This window comes from Natator depressus, chromosome 8 (genome assembly GCF_965152275.1).
Source record: "Natator depressus isolate rNatDep1 chromosome 8, rNatDep2.hap1, whole genome shotgun sequence".
Lineage (NCBI taxonomy): Eukaryota > Metazoa > Chordata > Testudines > Cheloniidae > Natator > Natator depressus.
This window is the reverse complement of record NC_134241.1, coordinates 43,269,529-43,294,358: the sequence shown is the minus strand read 5'-3', so window position 1 is coordinate 43,294,358 and position 24,830 is coordinate 43,269,529. Positions and strand designations below refer to the sequence as shown.

Genomic DNA, 24,830 nt, shown 5'->3' with positions numbered 1-24,830 from the left:
GTGCTGGGGGGATAGTTTCTCAGCTGACTGCTTTAGACTATCAGCTGGACAGGTGTGCATGTGGCCAGGAAGTAATGCCACAGGTAGCCCTTTAATACAGTTAGGATGAAAGAGAGGATATCTTGTGGGAATTGGGGCCAGGATTTTCAAACATGGGTGCCTGAAGTCAGACACTTAAAATCATCATATAGGCACATACATAAGTGACTTGATTTTTAGAAGGTTCTAACACTTTTCGCTCCCTTTTACTTCATCTGGAATTGAGGCTGTTCAGCACCTCTGCAAATCAGGGCACATATTTAGGTGCCTAAAATATGGATTTAAATGCCTTACTTTAGGCATCCTGATTAGAAGATTTTGGCCTCAGATTTCTCTCACCTTTAATGTCGGTAGTCAGAGGTCAGAAATGTAGGACTTGCTTGCAGTATCATAATTTGTAATACAGAAATGGAACACCCTAAATGCAATCTGATGCTTCTACACCAGGTAACACCTCTCTCAGAAAAATAAAGGTTTAGAATGTTGTCTGTTCTTTGTGGTATGGATTTTAGGTCTTTATAATGATAAATGTTGTGTTCCTTTATCTCTTCTGTTTATATTTTTATATTGTGAAAGATGTGGACAAAAATGCTACTGCCTTGTTATAACTCATAGCAACAAAATAACTGAGCCAAAATAATTCCAGCCCTATGGAAAAAGTAACATGAAGTAGCTGGTTTTATCCCTTCACGTAAATCTATATTAACCTCAACTAATAAATCCCTCATAGCATGAGGTGGTAGTAACACTTGGGATTTTTCAGGACCAGAATCCTTTCGATACGTTTATTGAAGGGTTAGGTCTACATTTAATAATATGATTGGTGGTAGCAATATCATTTCCACATCAGCAAATCCAATGTTGGGTTTACTTGCAATTAATTTAAATTGATATTCTTTTACTTTTATCTCAGCTCTGCCCCTCAAACCTGATGGGAGAATTTAACTCTAGACATTTAAGAATTAGAGATTCAACCTTGTAATACTGAAATTTCATCTGAGTTTTTAAATGGGGGGGAAAATGACATTTTTCTCTGCACCATTGCAGTCTAGCAATCTAGCCAGCATCTCTGTCTTCGTTACAGACAAACTTTGTAAAGTTCGGAATATGGATTCATCTGGTTAAGCATCAAAAACTAGTTGCCACTCAAATTATAGGAAACCTTCCAGAAGCACTACAATGCAGTTCACTCCCCTTCTCCGCACAACACTCCCACTTTTCACCCGCAGGCCCTGGCTAATCTGTTCCACTGCCACCTTCAATACTCTCAGCTTGTGGGAGAAGCTTAGTGGTTCTATTTCCAGGAGTGGTTTCTGAGAAACCTGTTCTCCCTCAGAAGCTACTGGAGGCAATTTCTGAGCATAGGAGACCTTCCCAGCTCCCTGTTTGTCAGGAGAGTAAAACTCCCCACTGAGAAAGATGAGGGCCCCCTAACTACAGGCTGTTAGGGTACCTTAGACATATGTCCTGATCATTATCCAGTGGGTCTACATGGAATTTGCTCTTACTGATACCCAAAAAGATGGAGGCCTTCTGCCCAGCCTGGATCTACGAGACTTTTAGTATTTCGGGGCGGGGATCCTACCTCCCTTACAGGAAGAAAACTGACTTTGGGCTCTGTACCTTGCAGATGTTTGCTTCGCAGATTTCTAATAACGGAACAATACTGACAGTTCCCTAGATGGGGACTCTATTCCCCATGACCCCCAACTGTTTTTCAGAGTCATTGCTTCCTAGGATAATCAACTGAATGTGAGCTCCCAGTGCAGTGCTATGGCCAAAAGGGCTAATGTAATCCTGAGAGAGATAAATGGGAATATCGAGTAGGAGTAAGAAGTTATATTTCCTCTGTATTTGGTACTGGTGTGACTAATATGGGAATACTGTGTCCATTTCTGGTGTCTACAATTCAAGAAGAATGTTGTTGAAAAATTGGAGAAAATTGAGAAAAAAGTTGTGATGATTTAAAAATAGGAAAACATGTCTTAAAGTGAAAGACCCAAGAAGCTCAATCTGTTCGTTAAGCTAAAGAGAAGGTTGGTGAGGGACTTGCTTAGTCTATAAGTACCTACATGGGGAACAGAAATTTGATAATATAGGGGTGTTTGATCGGTCAAACAAAGGTGTAACTAGATCCAATGGCTGGAAGTTGAAACAAAACAAATCAAGACTAGAAATAAGGCATAATTTTTTCACAGTGATAGTAATTAACCATTGGAACGATTTACCAAGGGTTACGTCGGTTCTCCATCTCAGGATATCTTTCCATCGATGGATAATGGATATGCCATAGTTCAACATCAGCTGTGGGACTTGAAGCAGTAATTAATTCAGGGAAGTCCTTTGGCCTTTGTTATGCAGGAGGTCAGTGTAGATCTTAATCCTAGAGTAGAGTGAGGGGGGATTTGATAGCAGCCTTCAACTACCTGAAGGTGGGGTTCCAAAGTCGATGGAGTTAGGCTGTTCTCAGTGGTGGCAGATAACAGAACAAGGAGCAATGGTCTCGAGTTGCAGTGGGGAAGGTCTAGGTTGGATATTAGGAAAAACTGTTTCACCAAGAAGGTGGTGAAGCACTGGAATGGGTTACCTAGGGAGGTGGTGGAATCTATATCCTTAGAGGTTTTTAAGGCCCAGCTTGACAAAGCCCTGGCTGGGATGATTTAGTTGGTGTCGGTCCTGCTTTGAGCTGGGGGTTGGACTAGATGACCTCCTGAGGTCTCTTCCAACCCTGTTCTTCTATGATTAATGGTCCTTTCTGCCCCCCCCACCCCTCCAAATCTATGAACTCTATGTATTGCCTTTTGGGTTGGCTTTTGTGCCGCATATATCTTACAGAAAGTATAGTTGTGGCTATGTACTTATCTGGATCAAAGAGAGAAGTTTGGATGGGCAGTCAGCCATCACCGGGCTGCCAAAATCACAATCATTTAAAATGAACTACCAAAGTCTCAGTTTGTCCACCCAGAAACAATTTAAATAAACCAGAGCCCTGATCTCCGCCACTGCATTCAAAACCTTCCTGCGGCCGGACAGGAGCCTGGTTGCAGTGGTCCTACAAAGTTAGCAGATATCTTAGTGCAGATGTTGACCCAGATGGCCACAACAGCATTTGTGGTACACGATGGCATGTCTACATGAGAGAACCCTTAGTTGAAGCTGTCAGTGGTGTCAAACCACACAGAAAAGTAGAAAAAGATTCAGACCCCGAACAAAAGGAGGAAATGGCAGGTCTTGGAGACATACCTATATGCCAAGAATTAATTATTAAACAGATCTGACTCTGGTCAAAGATCTGGATTCAAAAATTCCTGCAGCAGTGGCTTATGGCCATGGACCCTAAAATCTCTGCAGTGTCCATAATGGTGAATACAGTTGCTGGCAAGCAAAATAAGTGCATGGAAAGGGTTGGTGGGGGACTGAATGGGGGGAGGGATAGCTCAGTGGTTTGAGCATTGGCCTGCTAAACCCAGGGTTGAGAGTTCAATCCTTGAGGGGGCCATTTAGGGATCTGGGGCAAAAATTGGGGATTGGTCCTGCTTCAAGCAGGGGGTTGGACTAGATGACTTCCTGAGGTCCCTTCCAACCCTAACCTTCTATGATTCTAAGACTTCTTTCTTTGAAGATGAATGTCTGTGAGCTCACAAGAGATTGCAGGAACTGGAAAGAAGATCAGAAGAAATAGGGAAAAGGCATTCAGATGCACGGAAGAGAAATGGAAGAAGTCCCCTCCCCACAGTGAGGCCTCCAAAAGACAAAGGAGGAAAACTCCCTATTCTTTTTGAAACTGAGAAGCTTGGCCTGATCTGTAGACACTGGGGGGCTGAATCTGGACTGGGCTCACTGAGTGCTAGTAATGAGCAGCCGTGGGCAGTAATTCTGCCGATAAACTAAAGATCTTGGAAACTCCGCAAATATGCAATACTGTGGAAAGACTGAAAGGTAAGATTTAATTAGGATGGAAAATTAGTCGGGGGAAGGTATCAGTTGTACAGATGCGAGCGTTGAATCCTGTGAAAAGCTCACACGGTCAGTTAGAGAGATAATAATGGCTTGGTAAAAAGACTGTTCAACTGCACGGAGCACAGTTTGAAATGAAGGTCAGGCAGATTCAAAAACATAAAGGAAGTCAGCATGCTGGGCTCCCCTCCCTCCACATAATGTTCTGCTCAGTGGAGATTCGTGAGCTGCCGTTGCACAGCGGGGCTGAGTCTGTGCAAGGGGAAATAGAAGGAAACATTTTCAACCATAGGAAAGAGCATGTTCTTTTTGGCCAAGTAGAAATAAAGCAAACATTGACGAGAGCAGAACAGTGTTTCAGGGCAAATTTCCCCAGCCTTGAAAATAAACTACTCAGCAAGTCTTGGTATTTAGATAGCAGTGGAATACAAGTGTTCTCTGATTCTGGATTCCACTGGCATTCTCTCTTACTGAAATGCAGTTCTGAACTGTAGGAAATCTTTCAAAATGTAACTTCAGTATTATTGAGGAGATAGATTTACTTGTATCTATACATATGCTAACCAGACACAGCCAATATAGCTATAGTTATTTAAAATCATCTAAAAAGAAAAGGAGGACTTGTGGCACCTTAGAGACTAACAAATTTATTTGAGCATAAGCTTTCATGAGCTAATCATCTAATTATTCCCAAATAAGTATGAGGAATAGAGTTCATGGCTGCTCTTAAGAATATTGGTAGATCTCATTTATTCATTCTAGATCTGGTTTTTGAATGAACCCTGAAGACTATTATGCCCAAAGCAGAACTTCCATGAGCGGTGGAAAACTCTTACTCACTGACAGCTAGCTTGGGCTGTGCCCTTATATAGCCAATCAGGGGCATACGAGAAAGTAAGGGTCTAGCCACAATAGCAGCCTGTGTGCTCATGGGAGCACAAGGACTGCGTCCCAGATGCTTCTCCCCAAGGAGCTACTGTGGGGAGAATGGGTGGAGCCATAGCTTCACCTGCTTGCACGTGGGTTAGTGGAACTGGCTGGATTCATGAGGACAAGTATTCTATACCCTTCTAAAGGGATGTAGTGAATCATTGCCACCAGCACAACTGGAGCGATCCAAGCAGCATCGTTCATGTTGCCTCCCAGTGCTTCCTGCTGGGATGGTGAGCCTATGCAATACCCCTGGCTGTGAATTGCATGCTAAAATCAGTCTGTCCTTTAGAAGGCTCTTCTCCCCTCTGCATGCATGCACTTAGGAGATAAGCCACTTTGTGAGAAGCATGTTGAACTGCATGTCCTCAAGGTACAATATTTGTATTACAGTAGTGCACAGAGGCCCTGAGCTAGACTCTGCACAGAGTTAAGCATGAGCCTTGTCCTGGAGAGCTTAGTTTAAAAAGATCAGGGGCAATGGAGACAAGTATATCATTTTTATATTTATAGCAAATGGTGAGATACATAGATGAATTTTTCCACCTGTCCTCAGCCTAACCATTGTACGCTGATTAGGTTTTTACTGGTAGTGTGGAAAGCGTAGGTCTGGAGAGAGACTGCCACCTTCGCCTCCAAATTTCACGGATCTATTCCGGAAGGGCACTCCATGCATATAAGGGACAGCATGGAGAAAGGCACAGAGAGGTTTGTTTAGAGTGACCAGATAGCAAGTGTGAAAAATTGTGGGGGGAGGAAGTGTATAGTTGTCTATATAAAACAAAGTCTCTGTCAGGATGGTCCCGATAACATTGGGATGTCTGCTCACCGTAGGTTTGTTTGAAGAGAATCATAGAATCGTAGGACTGGAAGGGACCTCGAGGTCATCTAGTCCAGTCCCCACCACTCATGGCAGGACTAAGTATTCTCTACCATATCTAGAAGACCAGGGGCTGGCATCATTGACTCAATTAAGGAACAGGGTAGTGACAGTATAAGAGATGCGTGAATCCGTAGGGAAGGGACAAAGTTGTGAATTGCCTTGAAGATGACAACTGGTAGCTAGGACTCATATTTGTTATATAGGGTTCAATTTGTTTGTCCCAGGTTGGAGAGTAGCATGTAATTGAGCTGCTCTCAGTTTCTGTCATCCAGATTTGACAGCTCCTAAAGAAACAAGATTTTAAAGTGAACTTCTCTCTTCCTCCAGGACCTCACATCTAGATAGAGTACAGTAACTCCTCTCTTAACGTTGTAGTTATGTTCCTGAAAAATGCGACTTTAAGCAAAACGATGTTAAGTGAATCCAATTTCCCCATAAGAATTAAAGTAAATGGGGGGGGGGGTTAGGTTCCAGGGAATTTTTTTTTTGCCAGACAAAAGACTACACACACACACACACACACAGTATAAGCTTTAAACAAACAATTTAATACTGTACACCGCGATGATGATTGTGAAGCTTGGTTGAGGTGATGGAATCAGAGGGTGGGATATTTCCCAGGGAATGCCTGAGTGCTAAATGATGAACTAGCAATTGGCTGAGCCCTCTAGGGTTAACTCATTGTTCTTAAAGTAGCCTCACACTCTACAGGGCAGCACGAATGGAGGGAGGGGAGACAGCATGGCAGACAGAGACAGAGAGACACCCTGTGTATGAGAGAGAGATGCACATTTCCCCTTTAAGTATGCTGACACCACTCTTAAGTACACTACCGTGTTAAGTTAATTAGCAAGCTGGGACAGCAGCAGCTGCTGGCAGGAAGTTCCCTCTGTCCTGAGCCCTGTTGTGTGTGTCCCCCCCCACCCCCCCGCTCTATGGAGATGGGTTATGCGGGGTGCAGGAGCAGGGGGGAGGGGGACACCCTGACATTAGCCCCCCTCTCCTCTCCCCCCACTCCCCCCAGCAAGCAGGAGGCTTTGGAGAGCAGCTCCAAGGCAGAGGCCAGGAGCAGCACATGGCAGTGGGGGGAGGGACAGCTGAACTACTGGCAATTGATAGCCTGCTGGGCAGCTGCCCTGCGGGGAGCTGATGGGGGGGCTGCCGGTCCACCCTCTTTCCAAGCCCCCACCAGCTAGCTCCAACGGGATGCTCTTCCTGAAAGCAGTGGACAAAGCAGGTGGCTGCCAAGACGTTATAAGGGAGCATTGCACAACTTTAAATGAGCATGTTCCCTAATTGATCAGCAACAAAACGTTAACCGGGATGACTTTAAGTGAGGAGTTACTGTATAAGAATAGGTTTCAGAGTAGCAGCCGTGTTAGTCTGTATCTGCAAAAAGAAAAGGAGGACTTGTGGCACCTTAGAGACTAACAGATTTATTTGAGCATAAGCTTTCGTGAGCTCCAGCTCACTTCATCGGATGCAATTTTAGGGATGAAGCTGACTACTGCTGACCCATTATGGACTAAGCTCATCTAATCACCAGTGGCCTTTCTCATGTGGAATAGGACCTTACCTCACAGAGAGTTCCATCTGATTCAGTGGGACTACTTGTGGAGCAGGGTGCTACCCAGTATGAGCGAGGGCATCGGAACGTGACCATGTAGCGTGTTGGTAGAAAACTGATTCAGTATAAACAGCTGTAGTACTGAGCATTTCAGGATCTACTGTACAAGACCAATAAATACATAATATGCAAGGATAGTGGATGGATGTGGGCAAAGAACAACTTTTTTTTATGTCCAGAGAATCCAATCTGGCCTTTGTTTTATCTCGTATTTGGAGAAAATTAATTTCTATTTTAATCTTGCCTCATTTAGTGTAATATCAAACATTCTGGAAACTCAGTCACTCTTGCTCTCCATTACAATCAAAATAGTTACTTTGTTTTTCTTCTTTTAGTTCATATAATCTTTCCTTTTTTAACTTTAAATCTTTTTTTTCCTTCTCCTTTGCCAATCTTGGTAGGAACTTATTTAGGTAAGTAACTTATAATTTTAACTTTGTATGCACAACAGATTTTTATAAGAAACCATTAGTCTAGCCTACATGCCATTCAGTATAGTCTACATACTGTTCTGCTAGTTGCATTTCTGTACTTACACTCCTGCAGATTCACCCACTGCACTTTTAAGGTGATGGGCATATGACAATTTGCTCACAGCTCCAACAATGTACAATACTGACACTATTTTCTCAGCAATTAAAGGATTGGTCTATATAATTTCCATTATTTATTTATACACACACCCCCTCTCTCCCCCCCCTTTCACTATTTAAAGTTAAGCTTGAAACTCGTTTTGCAACTTGAAAATGAAGTCTGTTTCCTTATCAGAAAATGCTGACTCTGTCATGTGCACACACTGGTTTGTTATGGTTTGCTCAGGAATGTGGGACTGCTGCTGATTTTGTTGTTCTTGAGAAGAACAAGATCCCAGAAAAGGCATTGGTTTTTTTTGGGTTTGGTTCTGTTTTTGGAGGGGGGCAGGAAGATGGAGAATATGTGTGTAAAAATATTACATGGACTTTGAAAACAAATCTATGTATTTTAAAAGGTAGCTTAGATGTTAAACTAACTAGTTTTGACAGTGTACCTTTCCGTTTTCTATGTACATGGCAGTTTATCACAGCTACATTTCTGAATGAGTTTTCACACTGCATGTATTACATGACAGCTCTCTTCGCAAAGAGAAATAAATACGAAGATTAACTTCTTGCTGTGCTGATTGACAAAAAGAGGACTTGGGCCTATGCAAAGTGGATGTGCATTTTGGGGGAGCAAACTTTAGTGCATTGTGTGGTTGGCCATGCCAAAGTGTAGGGGAGTGAGTTAAAAGTTCTGTGTTATAAATTAGGCCATCCCAAGGCATGCCCTAAATGGTTTGGTGTTAGACTGTGGTTTTCCTTGGGACTAGGTCTGTGCTTCAGAGGTTGCTTGTGGGGAGCTGCATGTTATCTGCTGGTGGAGGAGAGGGATTTAGGCAAAGATTTTTGTGGTGCTGAGGTAAAGTTGATCTAAAATGAGGGTAAGAAAAGAGGAACTGAAAGGAGCTTAGAGACTTCTAGTTACATGAAATGGTGACTAGCAGAAGGAGAGGTGCTCACTTTCTATTCTGCCACTTCCTGACTTTTGCCTTAGCGATATGTTGGAAGGTTCTCCATTTGCTAGACACCCAGGTGTGAATGAATACTTCAGAGGTTAGATTCAGGGATTTGGCTCTCCCACCTTTTGGCAGTGACAGGAGTGCATTTTGTAGAGGTGCTGCAGAAGGAGTTTGCACTTCTGTAATTGGTAGGCAATTTGGGGGAGTTGTGATGCCACCACTGTGGCACAGCGACGACTTGCTGGACTCCGTACAAATAGGGATTGTGTCAAATAGAGCATGCACTTCTGTGCTCTTGCAGATTTCCTCAGGAAATCAGCCATGCTAGCAGGTTTCCTCTGTAGTATGACAGAAGCTAGACATCTCACTCTGATGCTGTGCAGTCAGGTGGGTGCAGTGGTGAGTGCTAACTGCTCCTTGGCCCCAGCAGCACTGCAGGAGATTCAGAGTTGAGTGCTCCCAGGAGTCATGAACTCCCTCAGATCAGGTATCTATTAGATTCATTAAAAAAGGAGGGGTAGGATTGGTGTACAGGGGGCAATGTTTTAGTGTGATGGCTTTTTTTTAAAATTGAGATCTAATCTAGGCTTTACATTTGCCTTTATCTCATTGGAGTAAATTAAATAGAAATGGAATTGAGCTGCAGTGAAATAGAAATTCATTGACTTCTGGATCATCTTGGGAGGAAATATATCCCCTTGCAACTCTGACACTCTAAGAAAGGCCAGTCATAAGATCATTATAACCTATTCTGTGACTACTCCCTGTGAAGCAAGCTGCCCTGCAGAATGGGTCTTGTGCCAGAGAGCAAAGGTTTTGATGCCTGTGCACTATTCAAGAGCTGAGACATGCTTTGAGGGCTTCATGCACTGTCTATAATATGGCTGCTTGTTCTATAGCCATTTCATATAACATTCCATATAACATTCCAGAATCATTTGTGGCTAAGGAGCTCTAGGTTACCTGCAGACGTGCAGGCAAGTTCTTGACTTAATTTGGCCTCTTGAAGTTCCTGTGGTCATATTTATCTCACTCTGAGGCTTTAGGAAAATTGAAAGGCAGGAGACCACTCTCCAGGGCGATGATTTTTTTCTTATTGTTCTGTGGAAATAAATCCTCATCTTTGAGATTTCTGAAAGCATCTTAGTTTCTGTAGCCATCTACGTTGTAGCTTTCATCTCTAAAAAGAGGGAAAATCTGGTTAGTCAGGGGAAAACGTGTGGTTATCAACAGCCTTCCTCCTCCGTTTTGGATTGTCACTGAATATCCCTTAGAAGCACACAGCTTGACAGTACGCCAGAGGAACTTGAAATAAATCCTGTATTTTCCTAGGTTTCTCTGCTTTTGCAGGCAGTCAATGCCGTATTTTCAGGTTTCAGAGTAGCAACCATGTTAGTCTATATCCACAAAAAGAAAAGGAGTACTTGTGGCACCTTAGAGACTAACAAATTTATTTGAGCATAAGCATTCATGAGCTACAGCTCACTTCATGGAAGTCTATACCTTCAGACAGTTGGGTTTTAGAAAAGGGTTATCCCAGAGCCCCTTCCCAGGGATCCCTGTAATGAGACACTGTTAAGAGAAAAAGTCTCCTTTTAAATATAGAGGGCTGTAGAAGGGGTGCCAGAGCCGTCTTCATTTTTGTCCCTAATATATATACTTAGGTCTAAGACTTCAGTGTGTTTGTCTCCCCCTCACTGCCTCATTGTGTGTGTTTGGGAGAGAAGGATGTCTGTGATCCATTCTCAACCCCTGAAAAGTTGAACAGCAGCTCTGAGATTATATTTGGAATATGTTATAGCTATGGTACTGTATCTCTGCTACTGTGAAGCAATAACTATTGATAAAGGGTGCATTTTAAATGGCCAGCCATTGTTTCTAATGTAATTTTCTGTCATAACACAGTTAGTTTTTTAAATGGCTATTGCTGTATTTTTTCTTGTCTTCTACATTCCAGGTATATATAGATTTGTTGAAAGGGAGTTAAGTATTGGTGTGTTGCCTATAGATATCTTAACATCAAACATGGTGTAATAGCAAGGCTATAAAAATTGCTTTGAAAAATGTGTATATTTTATGTTGCTGATTACTGGATCAGCGAAATAATCAACTGTATAACATGGCTCACTTTTTCCTGGAAGGAACAGCTTACTTTTGAGGTTGTCCATAGGTTGGATGCTTAACAGGTTTTTTGGTTTTTGTCTATGGACTTGAAGCACAAACTCTTGGAACCAGCAATGATTTCTGCCTGGCTTTCACCTCTGAGTCTTGCTTTTGTCACTCTCAACATGTGACATCTGTCTTCTCACCATGGAGGATCTGAGTTACTACTGATCTTGGAACTTGGGAGTAGACTTGCTACTGTCTACTACTTGTACACCATCATCCTCCCTTGCCCCAGTAGCTACCTCTCCTCTCTGAATGGAAATCCTTTGACATAGCTGCCCCTATTGCCCTGTCTTCCTTGGCATCAAGCGTATTCAGCCCTGTGCCTTCCATCCACAGAGCTCAAAGGTATTCACAAACATCAGTTGGTTAAACCTGTCAAATACCCCTGTGAGCAAGGACAGTATTATCCTCTTTTTGTAGAAAGGGAAACTGAAGTACGGGGTGATGAAATGACTTGCCCAAAATCACACAATGGATAAAATTGCGGAGCAGTCACTAGAACTCAATCTCCTGACTTCCAGTCCCATGTTGCAACCTAATGACTGTGCTCTTCCCAACAGCTCTGTCAAGCTCTTTGTCTACATCAGGGGCCTCAAACATGCAGAGGCCCGCGGGGTTATTTCTGGCAGCCTGCCAAGCTCCCTGTGCCCTCCCCCGCCCCTCTGGAGTTATTTGCTGTGGGCTGCCAAGGTCCCCTCCCCCCAGCGCACTGTATCCCCGCTCCTCTGCCTACCTCCAGGTGCTTCCCGTTTGGTGGCGCTTAGCACTTTCCAGGGGGGAGGGGCGGGGAGCCACACACTCAGGGGAGGAGGCAGAGAAGAGGTGGGACAGGGGTGGGGATTTGGGGAAGGGGTTGGAATAGGGGAAGGGAGGGGGCAGAGTTGGGGTGGGGACTTTGGGGAAGGGGTTGGAATGGAGGTGGGGAAGGGGTGGAGAGGGGGCAGGGGGGTGTCAGTGATGTGGCCCTCGGGCCAATGTACTAGTCCTCATGTGGCCCTCCTGGTGATTGGAGTTTGAGATCTCTGGTCTACATCAACTGGCCATTCCTGCTACTGCCCTTTGAATGTGACTGCTGCTTATGTGGAGACTTACATTCCCTTCACTAACAGAGCTCCTTCCTGATACTGGATGTATCACTGGTTTCAGAGTAGCAGCCGTGTTAGTCTATATTCGCAAAAAGAAAAGGAGTACTTGTGGCACCTTAGAGACTAACAAATTTATCTGAGCATAAGCTTTCGTGAGCTACAGCTCACTTCATTGGATGCATGCATCCGATGAAGTGAGCTGTAGCTCACAAAAGCTTATGCTCAAATAAATTTGTTAGTCTCTAAGGTGCCACAAGTACTCCTTTTCTTTTTGTGGATGCATCATTGGTTGACATCTCCTTCATTAGAGAGACAAGGTGGATGAGGTAATATCTTTTATTAGACCAACTTCTGTTGGTGGAAGGTACACTCTTTCGAGCTAAACAGAGCTCTTTCAGGTTTGGGGTCATCTATCTTGTGTCTCTAATACCATGGGACCAACACAGCTGCAACAATACTGTAAACAATCATTAGGTGATCTCAAGCTCTGAAAGTGGATGTTTGAGCACTGAAGTGCCAGAAAATGAAGACACGTGTGCATAGGTGCTGGAACTGGGAGTACTGCCGCACCTCCTGGTTTGAAGTGGGTTCCATCATCTACAGGGTTTATAGTTTGGTTCAGTGGCTCTCAGCATCCCCTGATACAAATTGTTCCAGCACCCCTGCATGTGTGTGTTTGTCTTCATATGTTGGTAGCTACTTATATCTGCCCTTTTGCAGGAAGGTGCACTGTTACCATAAATGATGCAAACTACAGATTTTACTGCAATATTACAGTTAAGACCACCCAAACACTCAAAAAAAGGAAGTCCAACAGTTGTGTATTTTTCCTGAAACATTAACTTGGCCTCGTTGTATATCCTATATGTTTTACTGGTGTCCTTACTAAGTATGTTAGGGTTTACATTATACAAAGGAATCTTCAGATGTAGCCGGTTTTGACGTAGGCATCTATCTGAGGATTATGGTTAGAATCTTTTAAAACAGGAGCTGTGTGGTATGTGTGTGAGAGAGAGAATCGTTGCCGAATTCTCAAATAGCAGCAGGGATTTTGCTCAACCATATATTTTGAAATAAAAGTTCACTTTTGGTCAAAGACCAAACAAGGAAAATTTCAGGCTTAAGTGTGTGTGCGTAAGCAAGGTTATAATGGAAATCCATTTTTCAGCTAGCGCAGGCGCTAGTAGCTGCTGCTTATAATACATATTTTCTTTGTGTCTAGAACAGTTCCTTTCTGAGCCAAAAAGAGGCCCAGTGATGCTCATGTGCATTGCAGTTGATGAAATGTGATTAAAGTTTTGGGAATGTGCATGCTGGCACAAATTAACTGACATAGGTAATAATAAAAAAATCATTTGAACTGACCATAAAGTAGTAAAAAGGTGGCATGGAAAAGATGCATTAGGTTACCTAGGCCATTCCCTGCCATACCTTTGCTGCAGCTCTGTACCAGGACTTCATTCTCTTACATACTGATACTTGATATGTGTCCAGTAATATTCCTGTTTGTTTAGAGCCCTGGTTCAGTTTACACACTTGCTCTGCACTTAAAACATGGACCTTTCGCAATGCGATGGAATATCTAATAATGTTACTAGACTACCATTTACTATATCAGATCATTGTGCCTGTAATATTTGTGTTATTGGAGTATCACCTTGTGTGATGGAGAGATTGCTGAGTTCTATGACTGTCAGAACTAAGATATTGGAAGTCTCTACTTGTGACAGGTTCTTATGGACTGAGCAGTTCAGTAGATGAAATCTGATTGTACATCCAGGAGATAAAATAGCTCCTCGGATTTTCCCAGATGATAGTAAAGATTTTACTCTTTGCTCCCTCGATAGTGCAATACCATCCTTATCTTTAAGTCCATCGTAAAATCAGAAAACTGGAGATGTTCTCAAGCTATTAAGAAGGGGCTTCCAGATCTGAAAGAGGGGATTTGATTTTGGTGGTAGTTTCCCATGTATTGTCTAGTAAGGCATGAGTGAATGGAGAATAAAGTGGGTAGCGTATTTAAACTTTTTGGCCTTGTTTTTTAGTTTGCGTTGTTAGGGATGCTGTCTTCTCAGTTATCCCTCAAGGCGGGAAAAGATTAGGGTGGTAGAAAACGGCGACGACATAAAATCAACCCAAATGCAAACATAGTTGTGTTTGTTTGATTTTGTATTTTTTCTGTCTTGGAAAATCACTGCTGTCTTACGAGCTCTATTCTCTTTCCTGTTTGTTAGGTCTGCCTAACCACGGACAAACCAGACAAATGGTAAGAGAATGTTCATTTAAACCAAAAAGGGGGGGGGAGGGGAAAGAAAAACCCAAACCATAACTCTCTAGATAGGCTTTAAAAGGGTGATCTAGTTTTTTCTGCTTTTGCTATTCACAGTTATTCATACGTTATCACTTTTTTTTTCTTCCAATTAGCCAGGATAGTTTTGTGTATGAAAAACAGATCTGGGTGTTTAAATGAAAAAAGACACAGTGCAATCTGTATCAGTGAAATTCTGTTTTGAATGGAACACTTTGTGTGTCCACTCATACAGAAGTCAAGAGAGTGGCTGTTTACAGCAAAGCCCTGAAATGTGTTTTAGGTGGAGTGTGTTTCATTGAAGGAAGAAGGGATGACATGACGGAAGGGTTTTTGTTTGGCAAATGGTTTCTTATTTTTTAGACAGTTGGTGTGCAAGTTGTCTGCTGAGAATGTGTGTGTTTTTAAAAGTAAAAAATCATTTTAGCCTTTCATCCATTATGCTGAGAGCTTTATCAGGCGACAGAAGCAAATAGCCAGTCTAATTTATGGGTTTCTGGCAAAGTGCTTTTCATGGAGTGCTCCTGGGGTCCAATTCACCCCCTTTCAGAGGGCCAGCACAAGGGTGAAGTGCCACTTTAAGCCATCAAAATGGAATTTAATGGCACATAGTCCTTGTTCTCAGCCTCTTCAGTGGGAAGAATTTTGCACCCTGGAATTTTTGCCACAAAGCACCCTTTCATGGTATTACTATAGTGGAATTTGCCCTGTTTGGTAAATTGCCACAATGTACTAGTGTGAATGGAGGCACTCAGAAATTAGTAAATCTGCAGCAGGTCTGAATGACAGTTATTGAATAATGATTGAGTATTATCAAATCTAATGCTTCTGTCTTGGGTAGAGTATATCATCTTATGGCCAGGATTTAATTTTGTCATGCTATTTTAGTTGTAATAACGAAGCAGATCATTTTGTTTGTCACATTAGCATTTGATAAGTAGTGGTGAATTGTATTTTTAATTGAATTCAGTTTCACCTCTTACTGCAGAGGAGACTGGCTACTTGTTTGTGTCTGCTGTGTAAACAAACTCACAGTGTAGTGGGAGAAAAATAAGAAATGACCAAACCCCCATCACCCGCAGGGATAAAAATGCTGAAATGTCTCACTGCTCTGCTTGCATGATAAAATGTTCTTCTGAAAATGAAAGGTCCGTGTTTCAGGATGTAAGAGTTGAAGTGATTGCTCTGTTTGGGGAGAGAAAAGCTAGACTCCAAACCCAGTTCCTACTCTTGCCCAAGCATTTCCGAGAACTTTCACTGCCATCGTTCTCCTGACACTTAACACAATGGAGAAAAGTCTTCACACAGAAATGAAAAGGACTCTCCTTCAGAAATCTGGAAACACGATATTTCAAACATTGTTCCCCACAGCACAAAAGTAAAAGCTGAATTTCTGAAAGTATTTTGATGGCTTGTTTTGGTGCTGAAATTGTCTGAAATACAAAGGAGGCAGAAAAATGTTGAGAAAAAATAAATTGTCTATGCCATTTATGTAATATAAGTGTGTGGCAACTGCCTCCAGTTTTCAAGGAGTTAAGAAAGAAAAGGATTTAGCTCTTTTATAGACTTGTATTGTCTGAGGGAGAATAGGAAAATGCATCCAACTCTAAAGCAGCCAATGGCATTTATACTAGGGCTGCTAGACTATATTGTCAAACTTTTTTGAGAGAGAAAATTGGGTTTTTGACTAAATGAAATTTTCACAAAGTATCTGGTTTCTGCAGAAAATTTTAATTGTCAAAAAAAACCCTTAGATTCCTTCCCCTTGCCCAATATTTCAACTTGGGTATGCTAGCAGAGTACCTCTCGGGAGTTGTAATTTAGGTGCTTTATGTTTTCATTCTGCTGTTACAGGGTGGGCTTCCAGTCACACCGCATCTCCCCTGGTGCACCATGGCCAGGAACTCCCATGATACACCACCTCCCCTCTCCAAGAGGGGTGATCATCATGCCTTATGGGAGATGTACTCTTCCATGAGGCACTGGGGCTGAATTTCCTAATCAGAATTTTTGATTTTTGGCTACAATTTTTCAGGATTCCAATTTTTCCCCCCAAATCAAAATTTTCCATGGACATCTTAGTTTTCACAAACTTATTTTCACTTTCATCAAAATTTTCTTTACCATTATAAAAAACTTTCTGGACAGTTCTAATTTGCGCACCTCAAACTTTCAGTGCCTGATTCTGCAACTTCAGTCCGTTATGAGCGCTGTTAATTTCTGTGGGATTATTCTAAATAGTACTTATCGTGAGTACAGGTGGCAGAACTGGACCCCAAGTGATTTCAGGACAACTATACTTGAGTAGTTTAATTCCTTGCATGCCCACACCTGCATCTTTATAAAGGTAGAACTATAATTTTCAAAGGAGTGGCAGGGGCTAACTTCATAAAGCGAGTTCAGTATACATGGGGGCATCAGAATAAGACATATCACAGTGAGACCTTCTAATGATCACCTTAAGGTTTCAAGTATCGGGGTAGCCGTGTTAGTCTGTATCCACAAAAACAACAAGGAGTCCGGTGGCACCTTAAAGACTAACAGATTTATTTGTGCATAAGCTTTTGTGGGTAAAAACCTCACTTCTTCAGATGCATGGAGTCATCTTAAGGTTTGTTATTTTAGGTTTCCTAAAAGAATTTTTAACTATATATTGCCCTACTTAAAAATGAACATCCTTAAAGCAAAAGGGATGCAGGTGAGTGTGAGAGCTTGAGTCAGATTTTTAACCTTAGAGTCAGATTTTTAAATTTTACTAGGTGTAAATCCAGATTTCCTTCTGAAATTTAATGGAATTATTCCACATTTACAGTAGTGTGACTGAGAGCTGCATCTTGACTCAGTCTTCCAAACTCTATGTGATCCATTTGTGTACAAATGTAGGTTAACTGGCCATACAGTTTGTTTCTCCTTTTTTTACTACAGTCCTGTCCTGTTGTAATTTTAAGAGGACCTCAATCTTTAGTACTAGTGGCCAGTTGCTTTTTCATGAAATTTACATTCACTCATGGGAAGGAGGGGGAGAACTTGCAATGAACTTTTAATATCTGATTTGGCAGCTTTAAGTCCTTCTCTCCTCTTGTTTGATTGTTTATCACATGACACCATGGATTAGCTACAGTCCATAATTTTACTTCTTTATATATTGTTAGGGACCAAGCCGAAACTTGCTGCTCAATGGGAAATCATACCCAACAAAAGTCCGATTAATTCGTGGTGGATCCATGCCTCCAGTGAAAAGGAGGAGGATGAATTGGATTGATGCTCCGGATGATGTGTTTTATATGGCCACTGAGGAAACCAGGTAGGGAATATATGCCAATCAATTGATTCTCACTGGGGAGCCTGACAAACTCCTTTTGGTTTCTACTTTGCATTTATCACCCCTAGCACTGTTCATGCACACTGATGACGTGTATGACTGCTCAGAAAGTCTCTTCGCCAGGCCTGGTGTTGCATTTTTAAAAACCCAAGCAGCTGCCTAAGGTGTTTCAATAGAATGGATCCCTGGCCAACTGTGTGCCACCGCAGCACTCGACAGAAAGTGGATTCATAGGGACCTAGGACTGGAAGAGACCACCTGGGTCATCAAGTCCAGTCCCTTGCTGTCACAGGCAACTCATTATATAATCCCGGTCATAAATTTATCAAGCTCCATCTCAAAACTAGTTGGGCTGTTTGCTCCTCCTCCTGTTGGGAAGCTTTTTCAGAAGCTAACTCCTCTGATGGTTAGAAACCTTCTTCTCCCTGGAACTGAACACTGCTCCTACGAATGCTGTTGATTTGAATCGGAGCAGGTGTGGATTTCTCTGTTGACTTTGAGGCCCAATGAAGTGAAGAGTGTTATCGTTACTTGGATTGACTTGGTCACCTGCTGAGGTGATCTTCCCTGAATCAGCCAGTAGTTGAGGCAAGGGTTTACCTGGGTTCTCTGCCTTCTTTAAGGAACTGCCATGATCGCCAAGCTTTTGGTGAATATTCTTGGTGCTGTGGATAGAGCAAAGGGTGTAGGAGCCTGTACTGGGAGTGACATGTTCCTACCAGGAATCTGAGGAGTTTCCTGTGGACTGGCTAAATGGATACTTGTAAATAGGCATTTTGCAGGTAGAAAGCCGCAAACCAGTCTTGAGGGTGTAGGGCAGGGGTTCTCAAACTGGGGGTTGGGACCCCTCAGGGGGTCGTGAGGTTATTAAATGGGAGGTCACGAGCAGTCAGCCTCCACCCCAAACCCCGCTTCGCCTCCGGGATTTATAATGGTGTTAAATGTATTAAAAAGTGTTTTTAATTTATAAGAGGGGGTTGCACTCAGAGGCTTGCTATGTGAAAGGGGTCACCAGTATAAAAGTTTGAGAACCACTGGTCTAGGGGAATTGTGGAAGCTAGAATTACCATCCTGAGTTTGAAACCGTGGATGAATCTAAGATGTTGAAGACAGCCTCCTTTCTTCATTGGAATGAGAAAATAACTGGAATAAGATCCCCTGACTCTGAACTCTCTGGGCATCTCCTCCTCTGCTCTCAGGTGTTGAAGGTGTCACAGAGTGTGGGGGAGTCCGGGCCCTGCACCCCTCTTCCTGGGATTCACCGTGGCTCTCAGCCAGCCAGTAAAACAGGAAGGAACACAGTCAAAAACAGAGCTTGCCGGTACAACCAGGACCACTCAGTCAAATCCTTCTGGGGGGCAGGGAGCTTAGACCCCAGCCTTGGGGTTCCCTGCGTTCAACCAGCCAGCACAAAACTGAAATGAAAAACTCCTCCAACAGGCTCTCTCCTCTAGGCTTTGTCCAGTTTCCCCGGCAGAGGTATTACCTCCCCCATCCGCCTCCTGGCTCAGGTGACAGGCTCTCAGGTATCTTAGCCCCAGTGAAACTCCCCTGCCACATTCCCAAGTCAACACTCCCCCGTCCCTGCTGTGTCACACCACGCCGCTCCCTACAGTGTCACATTGCTCCCCCCTTCGAGACTGAACTGAGCAGGGTCACTCTGACCAGTGACCTGGGGAAGTTCAGAGCCCCCTCTCCAGGACAACGCATCCGCTATCATGTTGGCACTTCCCTTCACATGGACCACATCCATATCATAATCCTGCAGGAGCAGACTCCACCTCAGGAGCTTGGCGTTGGCTCCTTTCATCTGATGTAGCCAGGTCAGGGGAGAGTGATCAGTGTACACAGTGAAGTGTCGCCCAAATAGATATGGGTCTAGTTTCTTAAAGGCCCACACCATGGCCAGGCATTCCTTCTCAATGGCTGCGTAGTGTTGCTCCTGGGGTAGCAACTTCTTGCTCAGGTACACGATGGGGTGTGTCTCCCCCTTTTCATCATCCTGCATTAACACCGCCCCCACTCCCATGTCTGAGGTGTCGGTGAACACCATAAAGGGCTTGTCAAAGTCTGGGTTTGCCAGAACTGGGCCACTGACCAGAGCTTCCTTCAGCGACCGGAGAGCCTCCTGACACTCCTCAGTCCAGACCACCTTGTCTGGCTTCCTCTTCTTGCAGAGTCCAGTGATGGGGGCGGCTATGGTGCTAAAGTGGGGCACGAATCTCCGATAGTACCCGGCCATCCCAATAAAGGCTTGGACCTGCTTTTTGGATTGGGGGGCGGGCCAGTCTCTGATTACCTCCACTTTGGCTGGTTCTGGCTTTAGGCAGCTGCTCCCACCCAGTGGCCCAGGTAAGACACTTCAGCCATCCCGCCTTGCACTTCTCAGCTTTTACGGTCAGCCCTGCGTCCTGGAGTCGGTCCAGCACTTGTCTAACCTGGGACACATGGTCCTCCCAGGTCTGGCTAAAGACACAGATGTCATCAATATACACCACGGAAAAACTCTCCATCCCCCTTAGTAGCTGATCCACCAGGCACTGGGAGGTGGCTGGCACCCCCTTGAGGCCAAAAGGCAGGGTCAGGAATGCATAGAGCCCCAGAGGGGTGATAAAGGCCGATTTCAGCCTGGCATCTGCATCCAGCGGCACTTGCCAGTAGCCCTTTGTAAGATCCATGGTGGTAAGGTACCGAGCTCCTCCCAATTTGTCTAGGAGTTCGTCAGGCCTGGGTATGGGGTAGGCATCAGATACAGTGATGGCATTGAGCTTCCGATAGTCCACACAGAACCGGATCGACCTGTCCTTTTTGGGGACCAGCATCACCGGCAAGGCCCAAGGGCTGGCAGATGGCTGGATCACCCCCAAAGCCAGCATGTCTCTGACTTCTCTTTTCAGGTCCTAAGAAGTTTTCCCTGTGACTCGGAAGGGGAAGCATCTTATAGGTGAATGTGATCCTGTTTCCACCCGGTGGATAGTCAGATTAGTGTGTCCAGGCTGGTTGGGAAACAGCTGTCGGTACAGATGCAGCACCCCTCTGATCTCAGCTTGCTAGGCAGGGATTAGTTGATCTGAGGGGGGAATTGTTTCCAGGGGGGAGCCAGCTCGGGTCCCAGGGAATAGGTCTACTAAAGAGTCCTGCTCCTTCCAATGTCCACACATGGCCAACACCACATTCCCCCTGTCATAATATGGCTTCATCATATTCACATGGTATACCCAGCGGTGGTGTGCCCGGTTAGACAGCTCCACTACATAGTTTATCTCGTTTAGCTGCCTGACAACTTTGAATGGTGTTCTACAGGTGTCCTGTAGTTTGTTTTTCCTCATGGGAATGAGAACCATCACCATGCCGTGCGGTCATACCAGACCACCTGCTTCTTCTGGGCTCTGGCCAGATTCTCCCTGGCCAGGCCCATGAGTTCAGCAAGTCTCTCTCAGAAGATCAGGACATACTCCACCACTGACTCTCCATCGGGAGTGGCCTTCCCCTCCCATTCATCTCTCATCAGGTCCAGGGGGCCCCTTACCCTCCTTCCATATAACAGTTCGAAAGGTGAAAATCCGATAGACTCCTGGGGCACCTCCCTGTACGCGAACAGCAGGTGAGGTAAGTACTTGTCCCAATCCTGTGGGTGGTGGTTCATAAAGGTTTTCAGCATCATCTTTAGAGTTCCATTGAACCTCTCCACCAGCGCATTGGACTGGGGGCGATATGCTGAGGCCCAGTTGTGCCGGATCCCACATTTCTCCCACAAGCACTGGAGCAGGGCCGACATGAAGTTGGACCCTTGGTCTGTCAAGACTTCCTTGGGGAACCCTATTCGGCTGAAAATGGTCAGGAACGCATCTGCCACAGTGTCTGCTTCAATGGAAGCTAAGGGCGCTGCCTCGGTGTAGCGGGTGGCGATATCTACCACCACCAGAATGTATTTCTTCCCCGACCAGGTCGTCTTGCTGATAGGCCCCACTATGTCCATGGCCACCTTCTGGAAAGGCTCCTGTATGATGGGCAAAGGTCTCAAAGCTTCTTTCCCCTTGTCCCGGGCCTTCCCAACCCTCTCACAGGGGTCACAGGATCGGCAATACTGCTGGACAGTGGTAAAGACCCCGGGCCAGTAAAAGTTCTGCAGCAGCCTCTGCTGGGTGCGCCGGCTTCCCTGGTGTCCTGCGAGAGGGATGTCATGGGCCAGGTACAGTAGCTTGCGGCAATACTTCTGGGGGACCACCAGCTGCCTCCTGATCCCACAGGGCTCCATGTCCATTGGGGGAGCCCATTCTCAGTACAGGATCCCCTTCTCCCACAGGAACCTCTCCTGGCAACCTCTCCCCATGGTCTGTACCACACTGAGGTCGGACAGTTCCCTTAGCTTCTGCAAGGAAGGATCTTTCTGCAACTCGGCCTGGAACTCAGCAGTGTGGAAGGGATGGGGGCCTGCTCACTCTCACTGGCCGGGTCTGAAGCTGCATCCTCTGTGAGCCTTGTCCCTGGGCACTCCCTTCTCACCAGGGTAGGGTCCTGCACCTCCGGTGTGGTACCCTTCCCGAGGTCAGGGCATAGTGCCCCTCGCCAGCTCTGGCTATGGGTCACGACCAGGGCATTCTGGGGGTTGCTTGGCCAGTCCTCTAGGTCCCCCCCCATCAACACCTCAGTGGGCAAATGGTGGTGCACCCCCACATCCTTCGGGCCCTCCTTGGCCCCCCATTTCTCCCACAAGCACTGGAGCAGGGCCGACATGAAGTTGGACCCTTGGTCTGTCAAGACTTCCTCGGGGAACCCTTTTCGGCTGTACCCTTGCCACGGGCACCTTGAATGGGGTCCCACCCACCCCCGTCAGGGTCAGGTAGGTGCCAGGCACCACCCGATCTGGGGCCACCACCTCGGGTCGGGCCAGCATCATCTCCGCACCCATATCCCAGTATCCATTGACCTTCCTCCCATCCACCTCCAGGGGAACAAGGCACTCTCTCCAGAGAGACAGCCCCGCGCCCACCCTGTAAACCGAGAACCCTGAGTCTGGAGCATCCAGCCCTCCAGAGGAGCTGGCCTGGGGTACTCTTCCCTCCTGAGCAGGTGATAAGCTGTCAGCCTCCTTTGCCCGGGCCGTCTGCCCCTCATCTGGCTGGGTCCCTACCCTGTTAACCCTGGGTAGGTTGGGTCTGTTCAGTCTGTCCTTGAGCCTGGGACACTGGATCTGTATGTGGCCTCTGTGGACACAGTGAGAGCAGCTCATGTCCCGTTGGTCCCCTCGAGTGGGTCAGATGGTCCTGACGCCAGGCGTTCCCCTTTGGAGGGGGTTCTCCATATTTCCCAGCTCGGAGGTCCCATGGTGACTCTCTGCATCGTGGTGGGCCTGTTCTTTTGGGACTCCTCCCTGCTACCCCCTGTCCGACTGTTCACAAACTCGTTGGCCAGCTGCCCTGCGTGCTGCGGGTTCTCTGGCTTTTTGTCCACCAACCACAGCCTCAGGTCGGATGGGCACTGTTCATACAGTTGCTCTAGTACAAATAGGTCAAGCAGGACCTCTTTAGCTTGGGCCCCAGCTGTCCACTTGTGGGCATATCCCTGCATCCAGTTGACCAGTTGTAGGTATGTGACCTCAGGGGTTTTACGCTGACTCTGGAACCTTTTCTGGTCCATCTAGGGAGTCAGCCCAAACTCACTGAGCAGGGCCTTTTTGAATAGTTCGTAGTCCCCTGCCTCTGCCCCTTTCATTTGGCTGTACATCTCCACGGCTTTGGGGTCCAGTAAGGGGTTGAGAACTGGAGCCTGTCTGCAGGGTCAACCCTGTGCATCTCGCAGGCATTCTCAAAGGCCGTCAGGAAGCTATCTATGTCCTCCCCCTCCTTATGCTGGGCCAGGAAGCACTCACCAAGCTCCCTGCAGTCTTGGGTCCCCCCTCACTCACCACAGCCAGGGCCCCACTGCTCCTCAGCCTCACTAACTCCAGCTCATGCTGACACTGCTTCTCCTTCTCCTCCTCCTCCAGCTCATGTTGCCGTTGCTTCTCCTCATGCTGCCGCTGCTTTTCATAATCCTCCAGCTCCCTCATTTTCATCTCCCTCTCCCATTCCAGCCGCCTCCGGTCCAGGGATGGGGAGCTCTGACGGGAGGATCCCCTGCTGGCTGCAGGGGTCAGGGTGCCCTTGGTATTCGCTGGGCTTCCCCCAACCACTCCCCTAGGCATAGGTAGGAAGGGTCTCAGGATGTCCTTGGCAGCAGTCTGACCCCTCCCAGCCCGGTCAGGCCCTGGAGCCCACACTGCATCTGCCGAGCAGCTTCCCTCAGGAACAGGGATCGGGTCATCCAAGCGATCCTTCTCCTCCAACTGGGCAATCAGCTGTTCCTTGATGGACCTCCCAGTGCGCAGCCCCCTCCTCCTGCACAGCTCCATCAGGTTGCTCTTAAGGCGTTTAGCATACTCTCCCTGCTGGCTACTCGCAGGCCTGTGCTCTCAGCTTTCCACAGTTTCCAGGAAGAACCCCTAGGGTGCCAGCCCTTCTTGAGGTCACCACCTCTTTGCCAGGGTTGAACTGCAGACTCTTCCGCCCCTGGGACCGCTCGCTGCAATCCCCAGTGGGACCCTGTTACTGCAGAAGTCCTTCTCTCTGGTCACACACTCCAAGGGGTTAATTGCCCCCTGAAACTGTCTCTCTGAATCTTCAGCACACCTGTTCCCCGTCAATCCCCCTTTGTTTTACTGCTCCCCAGTCACTTACTGCAGGAAGTGCCGTCCACAGGGTGCAGTAGATCCCACCTCTCCCATCAGTTGTCACGGAGAAAATAACTAGAATAAAATCCCCTGACCCTGAACTCTCTGGGCACCTCCTCCACTGCTCTCAGGTGTTGAAGGTGTCACAGAGTGTGGGGGAGTCCGGGCCCAACACCCCTCTTCCTGGGATTCACTGTGACTCTCAGCCAGCCAGTAAAACGGAAGGTTTATTGGACAATAGGAACACAGTCTAAAACAGAG

The 24,830-nt window shown here is 45.8% G+C and overlaps 1 protein-coding gene across 8 annotated transcripts in view; it reads left to right on the top strand.

Moving 5' to 3' along the window:
• Positions 1-24,830, top strand: part of MTA1 (metastasis associated 1) — a 149,193-nt gene that overhangs the window by 121,592 nt on the left and 2,771 nt on the right. For 3 of the 8 annotated variants that reach the window (XM_074960852.1, XM_074960850.1, XM_074960854.1), the window contains 3 exons: positions 7,838-7,849; positions 14,462-14,493; positions 17,688-17,839. In XM_074960852.1, coding sequence (XP_074816953.1) covers positions 7,838-7,849; positions 14,462-14,493; positions 17,688-17,839 — 196 coding nt within the window. Of the gene's footprint in view, positions 1-3,661; positions 3,691-7,837; positions 7,850-14,461; positions 14,494-17,687; positions 17,840-24,830 lie in introns of those variants that run through there. The other 5 variants (XM_074960851.1, XM_074960853.1, XM_074960856.1 and 2 more) reach the window with 3 other exon arrangements.